We start from the raw sequence: 24,310 nt of genomic DNA on the forward strand, positions 1-24,310 counted from the left end.
TAATTCAAATTATGCTACGCAATAGTTTTTAAAATAAATAAGAGCTAACAGTAACTATATTATAGTACCAGTGTTTTTCATTAACATACCTTAAGACCAGTAACAGCCTCTCTTCAATAGAAATTGGTTTTTGAAAATTACTTATTTACAGTTGAATACTGTGTAACAACTAGCTGATGATTTTCTGTTGGAGTGAATGAAAAGGGAGTGGTAAACTCCAACAGAAGTAGTAAAAAGAAGAAGATCTACTTAATGTAGCCAAAGGACAAAAATGTGTGGCTTCTCCGTTGAAGAAGCTGGAGTAACTAAAATACAACTTTGTAGTAGTATTTGTATGGAAGGATGCCAAGACAAAGAATATCGAATTGATACAGGACTAGAGATGAGAAATCATTAATAGATAGATATAACTTGAATGGCTAGCTAAATATGTATGAGAAGGGCCACTTGACACTCAAGGAAGGATTCGGCCAATTTGCACGGCTATTTTTGGCCAGACAATAGATTAAAGGAAGTGACAATGATGGCTCGAAAAGAAGATATGAAGATAATGTTCAGAAAATAGATAGAGTAAATATAATAATATACTGAAAATAGAATGAATTTTTGGGCGCCAGAAGAAGGATAACTAGGTTAACGCTCTTCCAGGTATTCTACGCTGCTATAGAGTATGTTAAATTTGTAGTACAAGTATGTGAAAAGTTATTAAAGATTATTAAATTATAAAATATACTACTAAAAATAAAGGAGTAATAAGAAAAAAAAAATCACAATAAATGTATATTTATTGAATGTAACTACTAGATCTTTTTAACAATCTCTGAGTTAGGACAAGTAACTAGTGTGTAACTCTAACATGACAGGAAAAAGTGATACTAGTGAAAGTCAATTACAAAATCATCATACAACTATGATCTAAGAATACTCTTTATAAGGTTAGAAAAACTGACTACGGGTACCTCTAATACAGGAAGTACAACTTACAACTAGGTTAGTAGAACCCTCACCAAATAATAATTGTACGTTTATAATACGTACACCTTAATTAAATACTACCTGATACTATATATAACATATAAATACCTCACTGTGAGTGGGACAGGCACAAGCCTTATTGAATAAATAAACCTACGAGTGGATACACAGATCCTTTTCCTAACTCGTGGTTTATAATAGTAATAATAACAAGTGAAACCAAAAACTAATCTGAGGGATTAGAATCCAGAAGTTCATATGAATTTAATAAATTAAAGTTAAAGTTAAATAAAGTTAATAAGTTAAAGTTAAGTAAAGTTAATAAGTTCGAGTTAAATAAAGTTAATAATTACAATTTTGACTAATATGTGAAGTTAATTTTTAAAAATTTAATTAAACATATACTAAAATAATGGAATGAGTTTAAATAATTATACAAAAGTGGAACACAGCCTAAAAATAATCAAGATAAGAGTACCGACTACTATTATCAGGGAAAATATCTGAGCTCAGAAATTTATACCTTTATAGATTGCAGAGTGTTGGGGAACGCTATCAATTAAATATTATGTTGTAAAGAAAAAAAAACCTATAAAAAATATAAAGCAGGAAAAATGTGTGTGCAATTGAACTATAAAAAAAAATGTACTAAATATCACAAAACCAGTCTGTCTTTAATAAGAGCACAGTAAATGTTCCCAAACAAACCACTCTTTCCTAATCTTGAAGTTGATGTAATGAGCACCCAAGGGTGCTAACTCTCGCTAGCAGCTGTCCTGCTGGAGGTACAGGAGAGGAAGACTGGTAGAAAGCAGCTGAAGGTACTCAAAACTGTTGGAAAGCAGCTGGAGGTACTCAAAAAAAGAAAATGTGGAAATAATCCAGGCTGGTCGCCTATTGATTGTTTCTCTCTGTGTGGTCTGGCCTTGGTGTTGTTGTAGGGTGGCTTTAAGATTTCATGGTAGGTGCTAAAAAAAACACAGTGTGGTGTTACTACCAATCTACCAATGTCAAAAAAAAAGAAGCAAGAGATACGAGGAGGTGTTTTTATTCCTATGGGAATAAGAAGAAATAGGTCATTAAGTCCAAAAACTTGAATGACTAGACAGCTTGACCTTTTATCTGGTTGCTATCAGATGACCTTGGTCAAATAACACAAGTAATTTCCAATTGAAATACAAAATATAATTACTGTGAAAGAATATTTTATTATAATATATACACCGGTATATAGATATATTATACAAGGATGAAATATAGTAAGACTAAGCGATGGATACTTATTTGATCATCGTTCAAAAGATAGGAGTTCTGTAGACTTGAAAGGAATATAAAAAATGGAGTTTAAATTAGCTCTATTTTCCAACTGGAAGCACAAATTAACAACGAATATTGAATTATCTCTAGATGAGTTTGATCCATGAAAATAAAACATAAAAACCATGAAAATAGACTATGTGAAACTTAGTTAGCAAATGTCAAGGACTTCCAAAATGGCTGAATAAAATACTTAATAAAATGTGTATTTACCGGGGTAGAACTCATTGGATATAGTATGCTCTAAAATTCTTCAAATCCACTGCTGCTGGATAACTTCACTATACTTTTATTGTAATATTTAATCAATTTGGAACTGAGAATTAGAGGTGAATAATTGAGTCTAATGACCCCGCACACTACGATTCAGACCGAACACTCGAGAAACAATGGCAATCCAAGGCTCACGTTCACAGCTGAATCCTTCGTACCCCTCTACTAAGCATTGGCTGTCAAAGTGGGGAAACCAATGTTGCCACGTTTTAAATGTGACGTCATCAAGCATTTAAAAATTCTGAGATGGGTTTAAGTTCTATTTGAATAAACATTGAAAGAAAATAATTCTGAAAATAATTAAATAATATTTTGGATAGTTAAATAATATCTTCCCATCAATAATCGATTCTATAAGGGGCGGAACGTCACATTCCCTTTCAACCACCAGAAAAAAAAATTTTATTTAAAAAAAATTTTTTTTTTTTTTTTTTTTTTTTCAAAATATTAAACTAGAGTAGTAGTGCTTAGTGTATCATTCCCCGTTGATTCGCAAGATTACAAATAATCACCACTAATAATCAAGGGAAAGTAGGATGGTCACTGCAGCAAATAACGGAAATTGCAAAATATGACCCGAAGTCCTAGTAAAAGTGCTAAAGATGAGACATAATTTATAATGACAAATAAGTGTCGAATTGGCAGTAAATCCAAAGTTGAACTATCCATGGACATCAGATTTATAAGGAGTATATCCAAGGACGAACAACCAGGCAAAGGTGAGAGCCAATTCATACCATAACGCAAGTACATATACTAAAGTCACCAATGAAATCAATAACTATAATAAGTGAAGAATCAAACACTCAATCCTAAATTGGACTAGCAATGGACACCAGATTCGTAATAGCATATCCAGAGAAGAACAACTAGGAATATTTATAGAATAATTTTCACCAATACCAACTAATATAAATAGTGAACATACCAAAGGAATGCAAACACATTAACCAAAATAAATGTGGAATCAGACACTCAATCCAAAGTCAGACTATCAATGGACAACAGATTCACAAAAGCATATCCAATGAAGAACGACCAGGAAGATTTATGGACCAATTCACATCCATACTAAATCATATAAATAAATTAGGTCTACGTACACCCACATCCGGTAATACGAACCTATACAACCAAATAAACAAAATAAGTGAAGAATCGGACACTTAATCCAAAATCGGACGAGCAATGGACACCAGATTTATAGGAGCATATCCAAAGAAGAACGATCAGGAAGATTTATGGACCAATTCTCACTAATACTAAATAACTAACTAAATTAGCTCTAGATCTACCCTCATCCGGTAATATGAGCCTATCGAAACTAAATAGTAAAAATAAAGGATGAACTTATAAGTTCTATGACTCCATGGTAAATACAAAATATGACGGGAACGAGCTCCCAATCTTTCATAAGACTGTATATTCATGTGAACATACATAGGATTATCCAGGAGATATTCCTGAATCTAAGCAACAATTAATGCCTAAGGAAAGAAGAGGGAATCTACTAAAAAGAAAATCAATAATTTGTCCCAGTGGGTTAATCACTAACATTACGACTCTACGTCTATGGAAAGTCAAGCATCTATATACTATGAACTAAGAGACATAAAATAAGCAAACTAGACTTCCCTATTATCGTGTGAAAATGTGCCTGGAATATTTGGAACAATTGCACAAGAATGGTTAGGAAGTGTTGTACACCATTTCCCAACCAGAAATATTATCATGGATAAACATCTGCCTACTCTGACAAGAAAGACATGGATTACGAAATCGGATAGCAGTGATCAGTTGCTGAACTTCGAACCCACGTATTCACCAACTTTGAGCATTAACAGACTAGTTCATAAGAAGAAATATGAAGGACTCAAGAATTCATTTATAAATCAAAATTCCAAATTCATTCCAGAATCATCCTGTGGAGGAAGTAAGAATCCGAATTAATATAAAGTATTTAAGGTACCTGTGACAAATATCAATAAAGTAACCCAATAACAAATTAACAACCACAACTTCTTTCCAATATGGCAAATCCAATGACATGATATAAAAACAATAAAAAAAAATAATAGGTATGTAATCAAATATCCAAGATATAACACATAATCTAAGATATGGTAGTGTAACATAGCTCCATCTATATTAAGCAAGAATACTTGTATGAGCCCACACATCCAAATATCTTAATATATAATAATCAACAGCCCTTTTATTCTGAGAGGTTGAGTACAAAACTAAGAGTACAAGTGGAGGTTATTAACTTGGTAATACTACTGGCTGGATTAGTATTTGAGAATATTTGTCGATAATGACTCAAATGCAATCTATAATACAAAAAAATAATAATAAACTCATACAAGCGGTATTACACAAGAATTCGGTACCTAATAACTAATACGTGAGAAATCATCAAGCCATGCCGAAGGATAAAAATTGCTATGGTCAGGCATTATCTGGTGATTAACAATTTAAACTAAAATACTATACCATAATAAAACTAATTAAAGGCAAACACAGGAAGATATTAGCTTAAACAACCCTGTTAAGCTAATCTTCTTCCGATGAAGTTGAAGAATCCACATCGTCCATGGTGTTGTCAGGCAGTAAATCCTTTACATGAAATTGACCAATTCGCTTATTAGTCGAATTGTCCTTTAATTCATAAATCAAAGGAGATATTACCCTTGAGACAGTACATGGGACATATTTCTGGCAAAACTTTGCAGAAATGGCATCACCCTTATTGGATTTGACAAAATTGCGCTTTAAGACTCGATCACCAACAAAGAATCGCAGATCTCGTTTCCTCAAATTATAGTGCTGCTGGTTCCTTAGGTAAGAAGTTTTTAACTTCTTCCTAATGTCTGCGAAAATATGAGGTAACGTCTGGAGATCATCTAAGCGATGAAGTTTCTCAGATATTTGAGGAAGATTTTCGGAATTATCTGAAATTACACCAAAATAATCACCTGATAAAGCCACATTCCTACCAAAATTCAAATATGCTGGAGAGCACTGGGTAACTTCATGGACAGAAGTCCTTATGGCTTGAGCTATGGAATGAATATATTGATCCCAAGCTCTGTGATCAGGGTAAGTATAGGACCTTAGAGCTGTGACAATACTGCGATTTACTCTCTCAGTATGATTTGCTTGTGGATGGTAGGCAGCATTATAAAAGGTCTTTTGAACCTTATATTTAGCTAGAAGATCTTTAAAGGCCTTCGATACAAACTGAGGACCGTTGTCACATGACACAATTTGAGGAACACCATACACCAAAAAGACTTGTTCCTCCAAATATTTTAAAATTGCTGGAGTTGTGGCCTGGCGAAGGGGACAAACTAAAGGAAATTTAGTGAAATAATCCACAACTACCAGGCAATAGGTATTACCCTTGTAACTCCGAGGATAAGGTCCAATGAGATCCATTGAGATCATCTGCCAAGGAAAATTTATGTTCCTGAAGGAACCCATAAGTCCAGCCTGTGGTAGGTTACTTGGTTTACAAGTAGCACAAACCATGCATTTAGAAATGTACCTTTTTATAGACTTCCGCATACCAGGCCAATAATATAATTCGGCAATACGGTGATAAGTCTTATAAAAACCAAAATGACCCGCCGTAACTTCATCATGAAACATATGCAGAATATTTTCCCTATTTGGCGTAGGTACAACTATTTTCCACTCCGACATATTGGATAAGGACTCTATCGGACTTAAGATGTGTTTGTACAGAATATTATTCTCTACCTTAAAATCAGGATATTTTTGTGGGTCTTGAGTGACCCTATCAATCATATTCTGATACCACATATCAGGACTTAAAGAGGACAGATCTAGGACATTAATATCATGGACACGTGAAAGAGCATCTGCGACCACTACCCCGTTTGCCTTTCTATGGACAATCTTATATGAATAGGCAGCCAGTTTGCATATCCATCGAGAAAGCCTCTGTGAAGGGTTTTTCATACTATGAAGCCATACTAAGGAACTATGATCAGTAATTATAGTGAAATTACGACCTTCCAGATAATAACGAAAAGCTTCTAACCCATGGATGATAGCTAAGAGTTCTTTCTCCGTAGTTGAATAGTTTTTCTGGGCCTTGTTCAACTTCTTACTAGTGTACGCTATGGGGTGTTCGGAGCCATCTTTCAACTGAAATAATACGCCTCCAGAAGCTGTATTAGAGCAATCTGTCATTAGATAAAAATGCTCATCAAAATTAGGTGACGTCATAACCGGAGCGCTCGTTAAAGCATCTTTAACGCGCCTAAAAGCTTCGTCAGCCTCAGGAGTCCAAGTAATGGTCTGTCCCTTTTTCCTGTTCTTCAAAAGATCAGTAAGAGGTGACAACAAAGTAGAGTAGGACGGTACAAATCGCCGATAATAGCCACACATTCCCAATATCCTACGGACTTGGGTGGTGGTCTTTGGTATAGGAAAATTTTTGATAGCAACTATTTTCTCAGGATCAGTCCTCAGCCCCTGGTTATCCACAACATAACCCAAGAACTTAAGACTAGGGCGACAAAACTGACATTTATCCAGATTGACCGTTAGATTAGCTTCCTTAAGACGTAAAAATAACTTATCTAAAATTTCCATATGAAGGGAAAAATCAGGAGTGACAACCAAAATATCGTCTAAATAATAGAAAACATAGGGCTCTAACGGTGGACCAATGACTAAATCCATCAGACGACACATTGTCTGAGGAGCAGAAACAAGACCGAAAGGCATGGTGACAAACTGGAATAATCCTTTACCACTGACAGCAAAAGCAGTATACTTCTTGCTCTCTTCACTCAGTGGGATCTGTAGGAAGGCCTTAGACAAATCAATAGAAGAGATGTATTTGGCATTCTGAAGTTTGCTCAAAATCACATCTATTCTGGGGATAGGATAAGCATCCCTGTTAGTTGTGATACTGTTTAGTTTTCGACCGTCAAAGCAGATCCTGAAGGATCCATCCTTCTTCTTCGTTAACCAGAGCGGAGAACAGTAGGACGATGTTGAAGGTTCTATGATATTTAAAGCAAGCATCGAATCTACTTCCTTTTCTAAATCTGCCTGCCAGGCTTGAGGTATGGGGTACTGATATAATCTGAAAGGAGTGGGATTTCCCACTTCGATAGTGTGAGAGATTAACGACGTACGACCTAGTTTGTCTTTTGAAGAAAGAGTAGTAAATTTAGAGATCATACTCTCTAATTGCCTTTGTTCAGAGCTTGATAAACTAGCAAAATCGTGAATAGCACTAAGGGTAGATAAATTAAATTCAGATATGGAAAAAGAAAAATCAGAACAACTTAAGGTACTATTGAAAGCATTGAAAAAGTCCATACCTAAAATTATAGAATTCTGCACGGAAGGAATAACATAAAATGTAATTTCCCTACATAAATCTGCCACTGTGATTTTAATTTGGAGTTTGCCCGTAATGGACTGAACTGTACCATCTGCAGTAGATACTTGCAAAGATGAAATGGGCATAATGGGAATACTAGAATTTTTCAATAAATTTAACGAATGTGCCCCTATCAATGAAATATTAGAGCCACTATCTAACAAAGCTAAACACGATTGTCCTAAAATTTGAATAGGAAGATATGGCCTATTATCATTTTGTTTCCTAACTAATAACGAATTAATATCTAGATCTAAAGTATTTGGTTGTCTACAACCGTTATATGGAACTAACCCAGACGTATCATCATCATTAACAAAACTAGAATCTAATATAGATAATGGAACCACATTACTATCACAATTATTATTGTTACGTTGAACACTACCAATCAAAGAAGCGTTTGTAAATGACCATCTGTGATCATTTGAATCAAGCGAATCTAACGTATTATCTATAGAAATAAATTTCTGGTTTAATTTTGTTTTGTGGTGTGTGCTGCTTTCTTGAACGACACCCCTTTCCCTTTTCGTGAAGATGGGTTTGGGTTGCTGGATGTGCTTGGTCCAGCAGTTTCGTTTGACGATGGGGTTTGATTCCCTGATTGGATGTTGGACGGAGAAACGTTCAGGGGACGGACCTCCGACGTGTCGTTTCCCGAACACTTAGAACAGTTTCTTTTAAGGGTGTTCTCTCGGCCACAACCATGGCAGAAAATACGATTTTGAGGAATCCCACAATTGTAAAATGGGTGACCAGGCTGATCACAATTCCAGCAGACAAGAGAACTAACAACCGAAACATTATGTTCATGACCCTTATTTAGCCAAGAACGTTGCCTAAAGGAAGTTGGCTGAGAAGAAGAGTTAGAAGAGGATCGAGATGTGGATGGAGGTTGAGAAGACCAGGATAACGTTTCCTCCAAACGTTTGCATTTTATAGTAAGGTCATCAATGTTCTGAATGTCCATAAGAGCTAATTGTTGATGATAAAAGGGCAATAGACATTTAAGGATGATTTTAATTTTAGCTAAATCTGACAAAGGAGTGTCTAAACGACTACACATACCTAATATAGTATTAATAAACATAGTAACAGATTCCCCAGGTTTCTGCTTATGATTCTTAATTTGATCTAATAAATCATCCTGGAATGAATACGGAAGAAAATCCGACTTCAACTTTTTAATCAGATCAGACCAACAAGAAAAATTACCCCTGTTATTCATAAACCATGTAAAAGCGGTCCCGGTGAACAACTCAGCAGAAGCAGCAAACAAATCCTCTTCAGAAACACCTCTAGATATTCGAAGACATTCAACCCTTTCTAAAAATGACATCACATCAGTGTGCTGTTTTTCACCTGAAAATGAAATACCCCATTTGTGTACTTGAACAGGTTTGGAGTACGTAAAGCTAGGTACATTGACTGAAGCATTAGGAGTAGAGGTAGCAATGGGGTTAACTCTAGAATCAAGTTCACCCTCTAGTGTTAATATTTTAAGAGAAACAGACCTCTTGAACGGTTCCTGTTCTTCAGAAGGACAGTGTAGCAAGTGTACACGGGCAGAAATATGGCCTAGACGAGATGTTAATCGCGCATACTCTGTATCCTTTACAGTTCCCCTAAACTTTTCGATTTTTTTAGACAAGCTGTCCAATGTTTCAGTGATTCCTTTTTGTTGTTCCTCAAAAGGAAGGGATACAGCTGAAATTTGGAGAAAACTTCTATTGCCAGCTTCTTGTTTCAAAGCACCTCTCAAAAGATTGCGTTTTTTATCGACAGTTGTCGACTCCTCTGGCATTATGTCCCGAATCTTTAATTCATAATCCAATTCATCCACCAGAAGATGTTCAGCTTTAAAAGCACACATGATGAGAGCAAAGTTATTGACAAATAGTCCAAAGAACAGAAATATGAAAAATATGAAAATATGAAAGTTTGCACGCAAAATATATATAATATAAACCGAGAAAATATCAGCAACACACCAACAAAATCAAAATAGCCAGCAAAAAAAAAATATATATATAATGCAGTATATAATCTAATAAATAAGATCAAATAAATATATAAGATCAAATAAATGGATAAATAATCCAATAAATATTGTATACTCAAGTAAACCTACTACCTAAATACTGGAAGTAAATTTTTTTATTTATATGTAACTTACCACCACTCTAGAAAAAATATATATCTATAATAATAATAATAATAATCAACACTTAGTTGTACCTCCAACTATACCACTATTGACTGAAGAAATAAAATTGTTATATGAATTATATTATTAATAGCAATATTAAATATAAGTTCCCAATAAAAATTCAAAATCTAACCCAGAATGTAAGCTGCACAAACATATACTATAATGAGGTCCCAAAATATAAACAAAAATCAAAACAGCGTTTAAGAATACCTGATATGTATCAGAAATTAAAAATAAAATAAATAAGTAACAATATGTGTATAGGATACCAAACGGAAATAACAAAGAGATTTCAGATAAAAGAGAAGAATTGACCTAAATGAATACTGTCTCAGACCAAAAATAAAGCCACCACGTTGGAAAGCCGATGTAACAACTAGCTGATGATTTTCTGTTGGAGTGAATGAAAAGGGAGTGGTAAACTCCAACAGAAGTAGTAAAAAGAAGAAGATCTACTTAATGTAGCCAAAGGACAAAAATGTGTGGCTTCTCCGTTGAAGAAGCTGGAGTAACTAAAATACAACTTTGTAGTAGTATTTGTATGGAAGGATGCCAAGACAAAGAATATCGAATTGATACAGGACTAGAGATGAGAAATCATTAATAGATAGATATAACTTGAATGGCTAGCTAAATATGTATGAGAAGGGCCACTTGACACTCAAGGAAGGATTCGGCCAATTTGCACGGCTATTTTTGGCCAGACAATAGATTAAAGGAAGTGACAATGATGGCTCGAAAAGAAGATATGAAGATAATGTTCAGAAAATAGATAGAGTAAATATAATAATATACTGAAAATAGAATGAATTTTTGGGCGCCAGAAGAAGGATAACTAGGTTAACGCTCTTCCAGGTATTCTACGCTGCTATAGAGTATGTTAAATTTGTAGTACAAGTATGTGAAAAGTTATTAAAGATTATTAAATTATAAAATATACTACTAAAAATAAAGGAGTAATAAGAAAAAAAAAATCACAATAAATGTATATTTATTGAATGTAACTACTAGATCTTTTTAACAATCTCTGAGTTAGGACAAGTAACTAGTGTGTAACTCTAACATGACAGGAAAAAGTGATACTAGTGAAAGTCAATTACAAAATCATCATACAACTATGATCTAAGAATACTCTTTATAAGGTTAGAAAAACTGACTACGGGTACCTCTAATACAGGAAGTACAACTTACAACTAGGTTAGTAGAACCCTCACCAAATAATAATTGTACGTTTATAATACGTACACCTTAATTAAATACTACCTGATACTATATATAACATATAAATACCTCACTGTGAGTGGGACAGGCACAAACCTTATTGAATAAATAAACCTACGAGTGGATACACAGATCCTTTTCCTAACTCGTGGTTTATAATAGTAATAATAACAAGTGAAACCAAAAACTAATCTGAGGGATTAGAATCCAGAAGTTCATATGAATTTAATAAATTAAAGTTAAAGTTAAATAAAGTTAATAAGTTAAAGTTAAGTAAAGTTAATAAGTTCGAGTTAAATAAAGTTAATAATTACAATTTTGACTAATATGTGAAGTTAATTTTTAAAAATTTAATTAAACATATACTAAAATAATGGAATGAGTTTAAATAATTATACAAAAGTGGAACACAGCCTAAAAATAATCAAGATAAGAGTACCGACTACTATTATCAGGGAAAATATCTGAGCTCAGAAATTTATACCTTTATAGATTGCAGAGTGTTGGGGAACGCTATCAATTAAATATTATGTTGTAAAGAAAAAAAAACCTATAAAAAATATAAAGCAGGAAAAATGTGTGTGCAATTGAACTATAAAAAAAAATGTACTAAATATCACAAAACCAGTCTGTCTTTAATAAGAGCACAGTAAATGTTCCCAAACAAACCACTCTTTCCTAATCTTGAAGTTGATGTAATGAGCACCCAAGGGTGCTAACTCTCGCTAGCAGCTGTCCTGCTGGAGGTACAGGAGAGGAAGACTGGTAGAAAGCAGCTGAAGGTACTCAAAACTGTTGGAAAGCAGCTGGAGGTACTCAAAAAAAGAAAATGTGGAAATAATCCAGGCTGGTCGCCTATTGATTGTTTCTCTCTGTGTGGTCTGGCCTTGGTGTTGTTGTAGGGTGGCTTTAAGATTTCATGGTAGGTGCTAAAAAAAACACAGTGTGGTGTTACTACCAATCTACCAATGTCAAAAAAAAAGAAGCAAGAGATACGAGGAGGTGTTTTTATTCCTATGGGAATAAGAAGAAATAGGTCATTAAGTCCAAAAACTTGAATGACTAGACAGCTTGACCTTTTATCTGGTTGCTATCAGATGACCTTGGTCAAATAACACAAGTAATTTCCAATTGAAATACAAAATATAATTACTGTGAAAGAATATTTTATTATAATATATACACCGGTATATAGATATATTATACAAGGATGAAATATAGTAAGACTAAGCGATGGATACTTATTTGATCATCGTTCAAAAGATAGGAGTTCTGTAGACTTGAAAGGAATATAAAAAATGGAGTTTAAATTAGCTCTATTTTCCAACTGGAAGCACAAATTAACAACGAATATTGAATTATCTCTAGATGAGTTTGATCCATGAAAATAAAACATAAAAACCATGAAAATAGACTATGTGAAACTTAGTTAGCAAATGTCAAGGACTTCCAAAATGGCTGAATAAAATACTTAATAAAATGTGTATTTACCGGGGTAGAACTCATTGGATATAGTATGCTCTAAAATTCTTCAAATCCACTGCTGCTGGATAACTTCACTATACTTTTATTGTAATATTTAATCAATTTGGAACTGAGAATTAGAGGTGAATAATTGAGTCTAATGACCCCGCACACTACGATTCAGACCGAACACTCGAGAAACAATGGCAATCCAAGGCTCACGTTCACAGCTGAATCCTTCGTACCCCTCTACTAAGCATTGGCTGTCAAAGTGGGGAAACCAATGTTGCCACGTTTTAAATGTGACGTCATCAAGCATTTAAAAATTCTGAGATGGGTTTAAGTTCTATTTGAATAAACATTGAAAGAAAATAATTCTGAAAATAATTAAATAATATTTTGGATAGTTAAATAATATCTTCCCATCAATAATCGATTCTATAAGGGGCGGAACGTCACAACTGGATTTAACAGCTGCAATAATATAATCGAAAGTGCTTGGTAATAAGCCACAATACTCTTTAAACCAACGTGGATTATTTTTTCTTAATTTCGAATATAAATGAATTTATAAATGAAATTTATAAATGAATAAACTCTCCAAATTTATTTCACTCTCAATATATCATATTTGTTGTTTTTCTTCTTCGTTTATGGAATTTTTTGAAAGCTAAGTATTTAAAATATGAATTTTCCAGTAACACTGCCGTATACTTCCCCATACTTAAGAATAGGAATGAATTGACATTGTCACGTTTGTCCTAGGTTGAGCGATGGAAAGCGACGCTACATAAGCCACACGTCACGTGAATTACTGGTCGCATCGTATCGCAACGCATCGCATCGCGTCGCGTCGTTTTCCGTCGCTCACCTAGGACAATGGGTAAGATGTAATCTGTTTTTCCTGGTTTGGGAATAAATGCCATCCTTGCCCTCCTCCGAGCTTTGGGAATGTATCCCAGAGCATGGCCTAGCTCTTAATATTGTGAGCAGGGGACCCATGATTATTTCCAGACCCTCCTGGAGAAGCTTAAGAAATATACCATATGGTCCCTCAGTTTTATAAGGTTCAAAAGTTTCAATAGCCCATCTGACCTTGTGAGAACCAAAGATCTGTCAGCCAGTCCCTTTTGATTGGGCTATTGTTTGCTTGATGATTGTTATTACCAGTCAATTGCGTCGACCCTGGAAAGTGAACACTTAAAAGATGCTCTACAGCCTTCTTCTCTATGTCCGTATACTTCCCATTGGGCAATTTCATTGACTTGGGTTTGTTAATATTATCTCTTTTGTGGATTCAAAACACCATATATTTATCAACACCATACCAGCATTGCAAGTTCTTCAACCATGAGGTTCTTCTTCGTCCTGGACTGCGTTTTCCTGCTATTTTTCCTTGCATAATATTTTGTAGCAGCCTATATTTGGGACCTCTCATTACATGTCCGAAGTACTCCAGCTTTCTCTGCTTGATGCTTTTTATGATCTCAGTAGTCTTGTTGACACGTTCTAGTATTGTGGAGTTTAGAATCTTCTCCACCCAGGAAACTTTTAAAATTCTTCTATAGCACCACATTTCGAAAGCCTCAAGGCGATTTAGATCGATTTTATTCACAGTCCAGGACTCGACACCATAAAGTAAGACCGAGAACACGTAGCAGCGAAGTAGGCGGATTCTCAATGCCAATTTTAGGTCTCTGCTACATAACACCTTGGACATCCTTCTAAAAGCAGTTCTAGCCTGCTCTATCCTAGATCTAATTTCGCCGTGACTTTCTGCGTTACAGTTTAGTTGCTGTCCAAGGTAAACGATTTTATCAACTTGCTCAAGTTTGATATTATTTACATATATAGACGGTTTTATATGCTGCTGTTTACTTATTACGAGTATTTTGGTTTTCCGTATGTTCAGGTCCAGACCTGCCTCCCTATAACTCTCACCGACACTATCAAGTAGTGTTTGCAGATCTTCTTGAATAGAAGCTGGGAGTACTGTATCGTCCGCATATCGCAAATTATTGATGACTTCACCGTTCACAAGTATTCCTTCTTGTTTTTCAGAAAGAGCTTGTCTGAAAATTATTTCGGAGTAAACGTCGAAAAGCAGTGGTGACAAGATGCATCCCTGCCTTACTGCTATTTTAATATTAAGAGCCTGTGATTCCACACCATCTACTAAAACTGGTGTTGTTTGATTCCAATATAAATTTGGAATTATTAGAATATCTCTGCCGTCCAAGCCTATGTCTTTTAGAGTTTCGATCAATATAGAGTGCTTAACACGATCAGATGCCTTTTGGAATTCAATAAAACAACAGTATATGTCTACAGATATATCTCGACATCTTCGTTCAATTCGTTCATTCTAAACAATACCTCTCTCGTTCCAAACCCGTTACGGAAACTAAACTGTGTGTCATCCAGATATTCCTCGCATTTATTTTAGATACGACCATGTATTACCTTCAGAAAAATTTTCAATAAATGGTTTAACAAACTGATGGTTCTATAATCAGCACAGGTTTTTGCTGTTGTCTTCTTAGGTAAAACTATAAACAGTGAATTAGACCAGCCATTAGGAAGTTGTCCGCTGGTATAAATGGTATTGGAAAACGAAGTTATAGCCTCTAAAACATTGCTAGCATTTGTAATAAGCTTGTATATTTCAGTTGGAATTTCATCAGGACCAGTCGCTCTGCCATCTTTTGATGATTGTATGGCTTTTATTACCTCAGAGCGTGTTATTAGGGGTCCGTCGCAGTTAGTAATATCGGGTGGTGAACTACTCCTATCGTCTAAGGTCTACGTCGTAACGTAATTTTCCCATTCTTTAAGTTTGTCCTCTACCTCAAATATTACTTTACTATGTTCATCTTGTAGCAATGCAGTTTGTTTCTTATTGAAGATACCAGCCGCTTCTTTCACTTTTTTATACATGTTAAACCTGTCATATTTGTTTTCAAGTTCTTCAATGTCTTGACACTGTTTGGCTAGATGTTGACTCTTTGCTTCTCGTATTTTACGTCGAATTTCTTTTTGTATGCTGTTATGAAGTGTTTCGCTAATCGCCATTGTTCCATCAAATCCAATATGTCTTCTGTCATCCAAGCCTGCTTTTTTCGCTTTGACCAGCCTTGTAAATTTCTCACACAGATTTCTTTTACTATTGTTACGATTTTATTTAAGCACTCATCGACATTCTCACCGATATTTTCCCAAATCAAATTTTCGTTCAGTTAGAATATAGAGGATCGAAGCATATCAACAAAAAAATATTCGACAATATAAGATCCTGGAGACTCTCCATACGAAACTGAGCGGTCGAGGAAGAGCTCAAACAAGAGATTGCAGAAACATGGAATTAGCCATAGAAATTCAATCCAGAAAACTAATATTTCTATAACGAAATTGTTTTCACCTGATACAAAAAGGCTCTTTTCAGAGCCAAAAATATTTGAATATGTATATATATTAGGTTTCATAACATCTTGCGACGTTGTCCGACTCCCAAACCCCACTGTATTCTAGGATAGAATAGAATAGAAATATGCTTTATTGCCATGAAAAATTTTACAATTTTATCGTCAAAGCTTATAAATAGTCAAAAAAACAAAACAGTAACAATCCAATTTACTAAAATTACATAAATCGTCAATATATTTAAATAATAATAATAATAATGAAGTTAAAACAGAAATAATCAATTGCAAAAATTTAAATAAATTGCAAATGCATAGTGTACCTAATAATTAATAAAAAAGGTTTAAAAGTTAAAAAGTTAAGCTGCTGCATATGACACCCAAATATAGATAAAAAAATAATAAAAATACTACTTGTGCAAAGGGTAATGTAATTTCTTAGTTATTGACTAAAAAAATCTTCTACTGAATAATATGGTCTTTCAGACAGGTAGGCTTTTGTCAGTTTACGGAATTTGTGGAAAGATGGTGCAGATTTTAGTTGTAGGGGGAGATGGTTGTACATTTTTTTGCGGAATATAATATCGATTTCTTTACTAACTCCGAGTACGGGGTCGGCAAATAGACGTCAAACGTAGAATTTCTCGTGAAGTAGTCATGATTAGGTCTTGGTGGAAAGACATGTAGATGTTTACGAATTAATCAAACAGTTTCTAAAATATACAAAGATGGAAGGGTTAAAACTCCGTGATCTTTGAAATAACTTCTGCAATGTGTTGTTCTTCTGAGGCCAAACAGATATCTTATTGCTCTTTTTTGTAATTTGAAAATAACATCGAATTGGGCAGCTGTACCAGAACCCCAAAAAGGAAGACCATAACGAAGATATGACTCGAACAAAGAAAAATATGTTATTTTGGAAGATGCTAAATTGAGTTCATTCGAAACAGATCTTATAGCATAGCAAGCTGAAGAGAGTTTCTTCCGTAACAAATCGATATGGAGGGACCATTTAAGGTTGCTGTCTAAAAAATACCAAGAAATTTTACAAAATCAACGGTACTGATCTGGCTGTTATTAAGAGGTAAGGGTTTAAGAGCTCCTTTATAAGACAATGCTACTGTTTTATCTACGTTAAACGAGAGTAAATTTGAGTCAGACCGGGTTTTTATTGTAAGTAGATCAGAAGTTATAGTAGCATGAAGAGTTGCAATATTTGAGTTGCTCCAAGTGATACTGGTATCATCAGCAAAAAGAAAGATTTTTCCATCGATTTTTAAATTAGTGATGTCATTAATAAAGATAAGGAAAAGTAGAGGACCCAATACTGAACCTTGAGGTACCCCACATACAATGTTTTTGAGACTAGAGTCTGTATCATTTGCTCTAACCAGTTGTTTCCTATCATCCAAGTAAGATTGGAAACAATCTAAAGAAATGCCTCGAATTCCGTAGAAATTTAGTTTTTTTATCAAAATGTTGTGATTTACACAATCAAATGCTTTGGCGTAGTCACAAAAAACGGTGGCAGTGTGAAGATTATTGTTCAGTGCTTGATAAACCTCATGTAGTACAAAAAACATGGCATCAGTGGTGCATTTATTATTTAAAAAGCCGAACTGATTTTGTGATAAAATGTTGTTTTCAACTAGAAAGGACATAAGTCGGGCTTTTATGAGTCTCTCAATAATTTTGGAGAGTACCGGTAGTAGTGCAATAGGTTTATAATTGCAGGTATTAGATATTTCACCAACCTTATGAAGAGGAATAATGATGGCTGTCTTCAGGCACTCTAGAAATTTACCTTTCTCAAAAGAATCATTAATTAGTGAGATGAGGACTTCTAACAAATTTCCTGGGAGATTAGAAAAAATTGTTATCGATAGACCATCAGTACTACAGGAGGATTTGCTTTTGATACTATTGATTGTTTGGATCAGTTCAGATTTATCGACTGGTTTTATAAAGAATGACTTCGAGACCTTTCTTGAATTAGGGAGATAGGAAATGGGATTTTGTTGTGGCAAAATAGTTGATGTAATATTTTTACTCACATTAACAAAGTATTCATTTAGATTTTCAGGCTCTGGAAGGGAAAATGTTTGAGCAGTGCGGGTTTTATTTCGAAGATCGTTTATTATGGACTAAGTTTCTTTTGCAACACTTTTGGAGCTTCCCAGACGGTTCTGGTAGTAGACTTTTCTAGCTAATTTTATAAGTTTAAGATAGGTTGCCCTGTACTTGGTGATATATTCAGTGATAGAGACGTTGGTAGTAAATTTCTTGATATAGAGAAGAGAACGCATATTCTTGGAAGATATTCGGATACTTTTAGTAGTCCAGGGTTTGTGATGGGTTCTGTCCAGGGTTCTGTTCTGAGTTAGGTCTTCATTCACATTTCGAGCGCTAATCGCTTTCCTAACTCCCAGATTCCAGCTCTGTGGTGGTCTTCCTCGTTTTTTCTTCTCTGGGGTTGCCACATCATAGTTCTTTAGGCAATCTTTGGTCCCCCATTCGGCTCACATTCCCATACCATATGAGCTGTTTTATCTCAATATCCTCAACTATAGTGCCCTCTACACCCATTTGTTGTTTTATTACTTCATTTCTTATTCTTTCGCCTTTTGATATTCTCATCGGTCTTCTTATAGCATCCATTTCCGTGGCTTCGACCTTTTTCTTATATTTCTCGGTTATTCTCCATGTCTCGGCTCCATAAAGCAAGTTAGTTTTAACCATTGTCTCATATATGTTCCATTTTCTTTCTTTGATATTTCTTTACTCCATAGAACTCCAAAGATGACGCCCAGGTATTTATATTCGTCACATGGATTTATTTTTTGATTGTCTTCGATATCGAGTTGTTCTGCTTCAGCGCCAATTGAGAGGTATTTTGTCTTTTCTAAATTGATATTTAATCCCCATTTCTGGTATTCTTTAATTAGTTTTCTAAGCATATATTCCATGTCGTCTTTGTCATTTGAGATCACCACCTGATCATCTGCAAACTGTAAAGTATATATGCAATCATGATCGTTCAATTGTATACCCATTCCTTTGACTTTCCTTTTCCATTGTTTCAGAGCTGCAGAGATAAAATTCTTAAACAGAGTCGGAGAGATACAACATCCCTGTCTGAGACCCTTAGTAACTGCAAATTTTTCAGCTAAGAGGTTTCCGAATTTCATTTGGGAGTTTGAACCGTAATATAGATCTTTGAGAGCACTATCCAATGTTTGATGTATGTTTGATATGCCCAGGACTTCCCATAGTTTATGTAGCGGGACTGTGTCATATGCCTTCTCAAGATCTACAAAAGTTATATGTAACTCTCTATTTGTCACAACTTTCTTTTCTATAATTTGTTTAAGACAAAAGATGTTATCTGTACATGAACGACCTGCTCTAAATCCTCCTTGTTCTTCGTCTTCGGACGATTGATAATCTTCCTCTATCAGGTCCCGCAGTATTCGACCATATAGTCGACTCATTGATTTTGTGACCGATATCCCTCTATAGTTTTTACAATTTCTCCTGTCACCTTTTTTATATATTGGAGTCATATATGTTGTTTTCCATTCATCTGGTGTTGGATGGCCATTAAGATATTCGTTAAATATCCCAGTGATCATTCTGTGTAATTTCTCTGAGCCATTCTTTATTAGTTCCGTAGTTACTCCCTCTGGTTCGCATGCTTTCCCATTCTTCATCCCTGCTATAGCGTTTTGAACTCTGTTGATATCTATGGTAATATGCTCTCCCAGAATTTCGATTCTTGATGAATTCATATCTTCTTAAATTCGTTTCTGTTCTCATTTAATAGATGTTTGTAATAATGTGTCCAATTCTCGGGATTTATGGGATTTATAATCACTTTCTCGTTAGTCGGCTTCTTAACAGAGTTTACAAACTTCCACGCCTCAGTGCATTGTCGTCCTCCAATATAAGATTCTATCTCTCTGCATTTTCTCTCCCATGTCTCATTTTTGGAGGTCATAATTATCTTTCTAGTTTTCTTCTTCATTTCATTATATCACTCTTTGTCTGCGTCACATTTTGTACTCAACCATTTATGGTATAATCTTTTCTTTTCTGTTACCGTATTTTCGACGTCTTCATTCCACCAAAGCTTGTTACTAATTTTATTTTGTTTGATTCCTAAGACGTCCTGTGCTGTTCGATGAATACTTGATAATATGTTCTCATATATGTATTTGGTATTTGCTAGTGTTTCGTCAAGTTTGGAGTAAATTCGAGTCTTATATAGTATACGGGTGCTCTCATGAATTAAACTGGACAGATTGTATTGAGGAAGTTCAATTCTTTCTAAAAGAAAGAATTAAATTATTTATTATTAATTATTCTATTTGAATATGTAAGAAATTTAATAACAATGATTGGTTATTTTTCAGCAAGATTTTACAATTTTTGCGGTAAAAAATTTGGATAATACTTTGATTTTGGTGTTTTGAATCATTTTTGCATTTATCTTTTATTGCCTCCTCCTTCGGAGTCAGGCTCCTTCGCCAAAATATGATCATGAACTCTAGTAATAGTCTTTGGGCACTAGGTTTTCAAGCAAAATTTTAGTAATTTTGATGCACTTGTGTAATTAACCCTGATTATTTCGTTCATAGAGATTCTGACTAATTAAAAGTTACAAGAATAAAAACCCAAAATATGGTTATTACAGAGATTTTTAATTTTATATTTATTAAGCCCTAACTTAATTACTTTTTTCCAATTTGTGGTATTATTTATTTGCTTATTTTTAATATTAATTTTCTAATTTTTGTGGCTTGAGTCAAAATAATTTATTTTGGTCCGTTGTTACCTACAAACGGAAAATTGAATAATTTTTGGCATTATTTAAAAATAGCTATTACATTCATTATTAATTTTGTAATTTTTGTCTCTTGAATCAAAATAATTAATTTTCAATTATATTCCATTGTTGACTATAAATGGCCATACCACACCGATTCGCCCGACCCCCGAAGTCAAGCAGTGTTAGCCTTGGCTAATGGGTGGATGGGTGACCGTGACCGCTAGGGAACTTACCTATTTTCTTCTAATCTTTGGTATTATTTAAATATGGCTATAACAGAAATTATTAATTTTGTAATTTTTGTGTCTTGATTCAAAATAATTCATTATGGTATCAATTATATTCCATTGTTACCTACAAACGGACATAGCACACTGATTCGCCCGAACACCGATGTCAAGCAGTGACTACACAGTGGATGGGTGACCGATAATTTCTTACATTACTAGAAATAATTGGCCCTGAAAAGAGCCGTTTTTTATCAAAGATAACAGTAATAATATTAGTTATTACCATCTGCAATAACATTTTCAATAATTTGATGCACTTCGTTAATAGTTTTTAACACACTTTGAATTTAGTGTCTGAATTCATTACACTCTTCTTTAAGACTTTTATTTTTCACTTCAATATCTTGCTGCTGGTTACGCAACTGAATTTTCTCACTCTGTATACTCGTAATATCACCTTCAAGCTTAAAAATTTTAGTATCTTGCCTTTGAATTTCGATTCTGTAGTGTTGTACTTTATTGTCGTGTAACAGTTCAAGTAACACGAAGGTGTCGTTCTTTGCCTCAGTTTTTCGTTGCAGTCGAAAATATTTAGCCTCAAATATTACTTTAGTCCTCTACCTCAAATATTACTTTACCATGATCATCTTGTAGCAATGCAGTTTGTTTCTTATTGAAGATACCAGCCGCTTCTTTCACTTTTTTATACATGTTAAACGTGTCATATTTGTTTTCAAGTTCTTCAATGTCTTGACACTGTTTGGCTAGATGTTGACTCTTTGCTTCTCGTATTTTACGTCGAATTTCTTTTTGTATGCTGTTATAAAGTGTTTCGTTGTTTTTCGCTAATCGCCTTTGTTCCATCAAAATATGTCTTCTGTCATCCAAGTCTGCTTTTGTAGCTTTGACCAGCCTTGTAAATGGTAGTGTCAAGTTTGACCCGAGCATTTTAGCATGGCTGCTTTCTTTTTATTTAGTTAGGTGTTCCAAAGCTTATTAACAAATGATGTGTCAGCTGGCCCAAACCCGGGGATTTTAGGCAAGAAAAGGTAAAATGTGAAACTTGATGGAAAAACGCTACAACTTATGTCAAATATTTATCTACGTGACTTACAACTTTTAATATTCTTGCTGACTTCACTCAGGCAATCCGGGTTCAAATCCTGGCGTTGAAATTTTTTTTGTTTTTAAAACTGACATTTTATTTTTTTAAATAATTATTTTTATAATATGTACCACGTTTTTATTATTTATACGAGACAAAATAAAAAAAATCTGTATGTCAGCATATCTGTATGTCGTATGATCATAATATTTATGATCAAATGCACAGTTCCATGCATAATCCAATAAAAGACATACAGATTTTTTTATGTTGTCTCGTATAAATAATAAAAACTTGGTACATATTAAAAAATAATTATTTTTCGAAATAAAATGTCAGTTTTAAAAACAAAAAAAATTTCAACGCCAGGATTTGAACCCGGATTGCCTGAGCGAAGTCAGCAAGACTATTAAAAGTTGTAAGTCACGTAGATAAATATTTGACATAATTTGTAGCGTTTTTCCATCAAGTTTCACATTTTACCTTTTCTTGCCTAAAATCCCCGGTTTTGGGACAGCTGACATCATTTGTTAATAAGCTTTGGAACATCTAACTAAATAAAAAGAAAGCAGCCATGCTAAAATGCTCCGGTCAAATTTGACACTACCTCCCTGGCTATAAAAGAAGTCTGTGTGAGAAATTTACAAGGCTGGTCAAAGCTACAAAAGCAGACTTGGATGACAGAAGACATATTTTGATGGAACAACGGGGATTAGCGAAAAACAACGAAACACTTTATAACAGCACACAAAAAGAAATTCGACGTAAAATACGAGAAGCAAAGAGCCAACATCTAGCCAAAGAGTGTCAAGACATTGAAGAACTTGAAAACAAATATGACACTTTTAACATGTATAAAAAAGTGAAAGAAGCGGCTGGTATCTTCAATAAGAAACAAACTCCATTGCTACAAGATGATCATGGTAAAGTAATATTTGAGGTAGAGCAGAAACGTAAAGAATGGGAAAATTACGTTACGAACCTATTCGAAGACGATAGGAATAGTTCACCACCCGATATTACTAAATGCGACGGACACCTAATAACACGCTCTGAGGTAATAAAAGCCATACAATCATCAAAAGATGGCAGAGCGACTGGTCCTGATGAAATTCCAACTGAAATATACAAGCTTATTACAAATGCTAGCAATGTTTTAGAGGCTATAACTTCGTTTTCCAATACCATTTATACCAGCGGACAACTTCCTAATGGCTGGTCTAATTCACGGTTTATAGCTCTACCTAAGAAGAAAACAGCAAAAACCTGTGCTGATTATAGAACCATCAGTTTGTTAAACCATTTATTGAAAATTTTTAGCCCGAGGAAGTTAGAATTTCCTACCGAAAAGCCAACGACGCTTGGCCGTGCAAACCAAAAAGGTAGACGGATTAAGGGATTTCAGAGGAATACTCTGGCCCTGGGCTCGAGTGTAAACACTCGCCCCGTACTCTATCTAGTGTTTAAGCAGGGCTCCAAGAACAAGTGCCAGTACGGGGAAAATTCTAACTTTTGCAAAGGCTTTGAACGTGGGACCCACTTGCAGCGGGGTAAACCCCACTTAAAGAAGAGTGTAATGAATTAAGACCCGAAATTCAAAGTGTGTTAAAAACTATTAACGAAGTAACGGGCTCTCGTCGAGCCCATTTTGCTTTTTCCGCTAACCAATCTCTAGCTGTGGCGTTTCAGAAAATCCAATAAAAATCAAACTCCCTAAGTTCACCACATCCAGCAGCTTGGTTTTTGCCTCTGCTTCTCGCCTCAGAGAGTAAGAAGCGCTTGACTGCTGCTGTGCTTACATTCACAGCTGAACTGAAAAGTTCAACAATCAAGCCACTCCC

The 24,310-nt window shown here is 34.6% G+C and overlaps 1 protein-coding gene across 1 annotated transcript; it reads right to left on the reverse strand.

The window, feature by feature from the left end:
- Positions 1-8,456: 8,456 nt before the first annotated feature.
- Positions 8,457-13,339, reverse strand: LOC126891911 (uncharacterized). The gene is made up of 2 exons (XM_050661256.1): positions 12,915-13,339; positions 8,457-12,352 (listed from the first exon to the last, which is right to left on the reverse strand). Exon 2 carries the CDS (start codon positions 9,861-9,863, stop codon positions 8,466-8,468), a length of 1,398 nt encoding a protein of 465 aa, XP_050517213.1. The 5' UTR covers positions 9,864-12,352; positions 12,915-13,339; the 3' UTR covers positions 8,457-8,465.
- Between the last annotated feature and the right edge of the window lie 10,971 nt (positions 13,340-24,310).

Source organism: Diabrotica virgifera, chromosome 9 (assembly GCF_917563875.1).
Source record: "Diabrotica virgifera virgifera chromosome 9, PGI_DIABVI_V3a".
NCBI classification, from domain to species: domain Eukaryota; kingdom Metazoa; phylum Arthropoda; class Insecta; order Coleoptera; family Chrysomelidae; genus Diabrotica; species Diabrotica virgifera.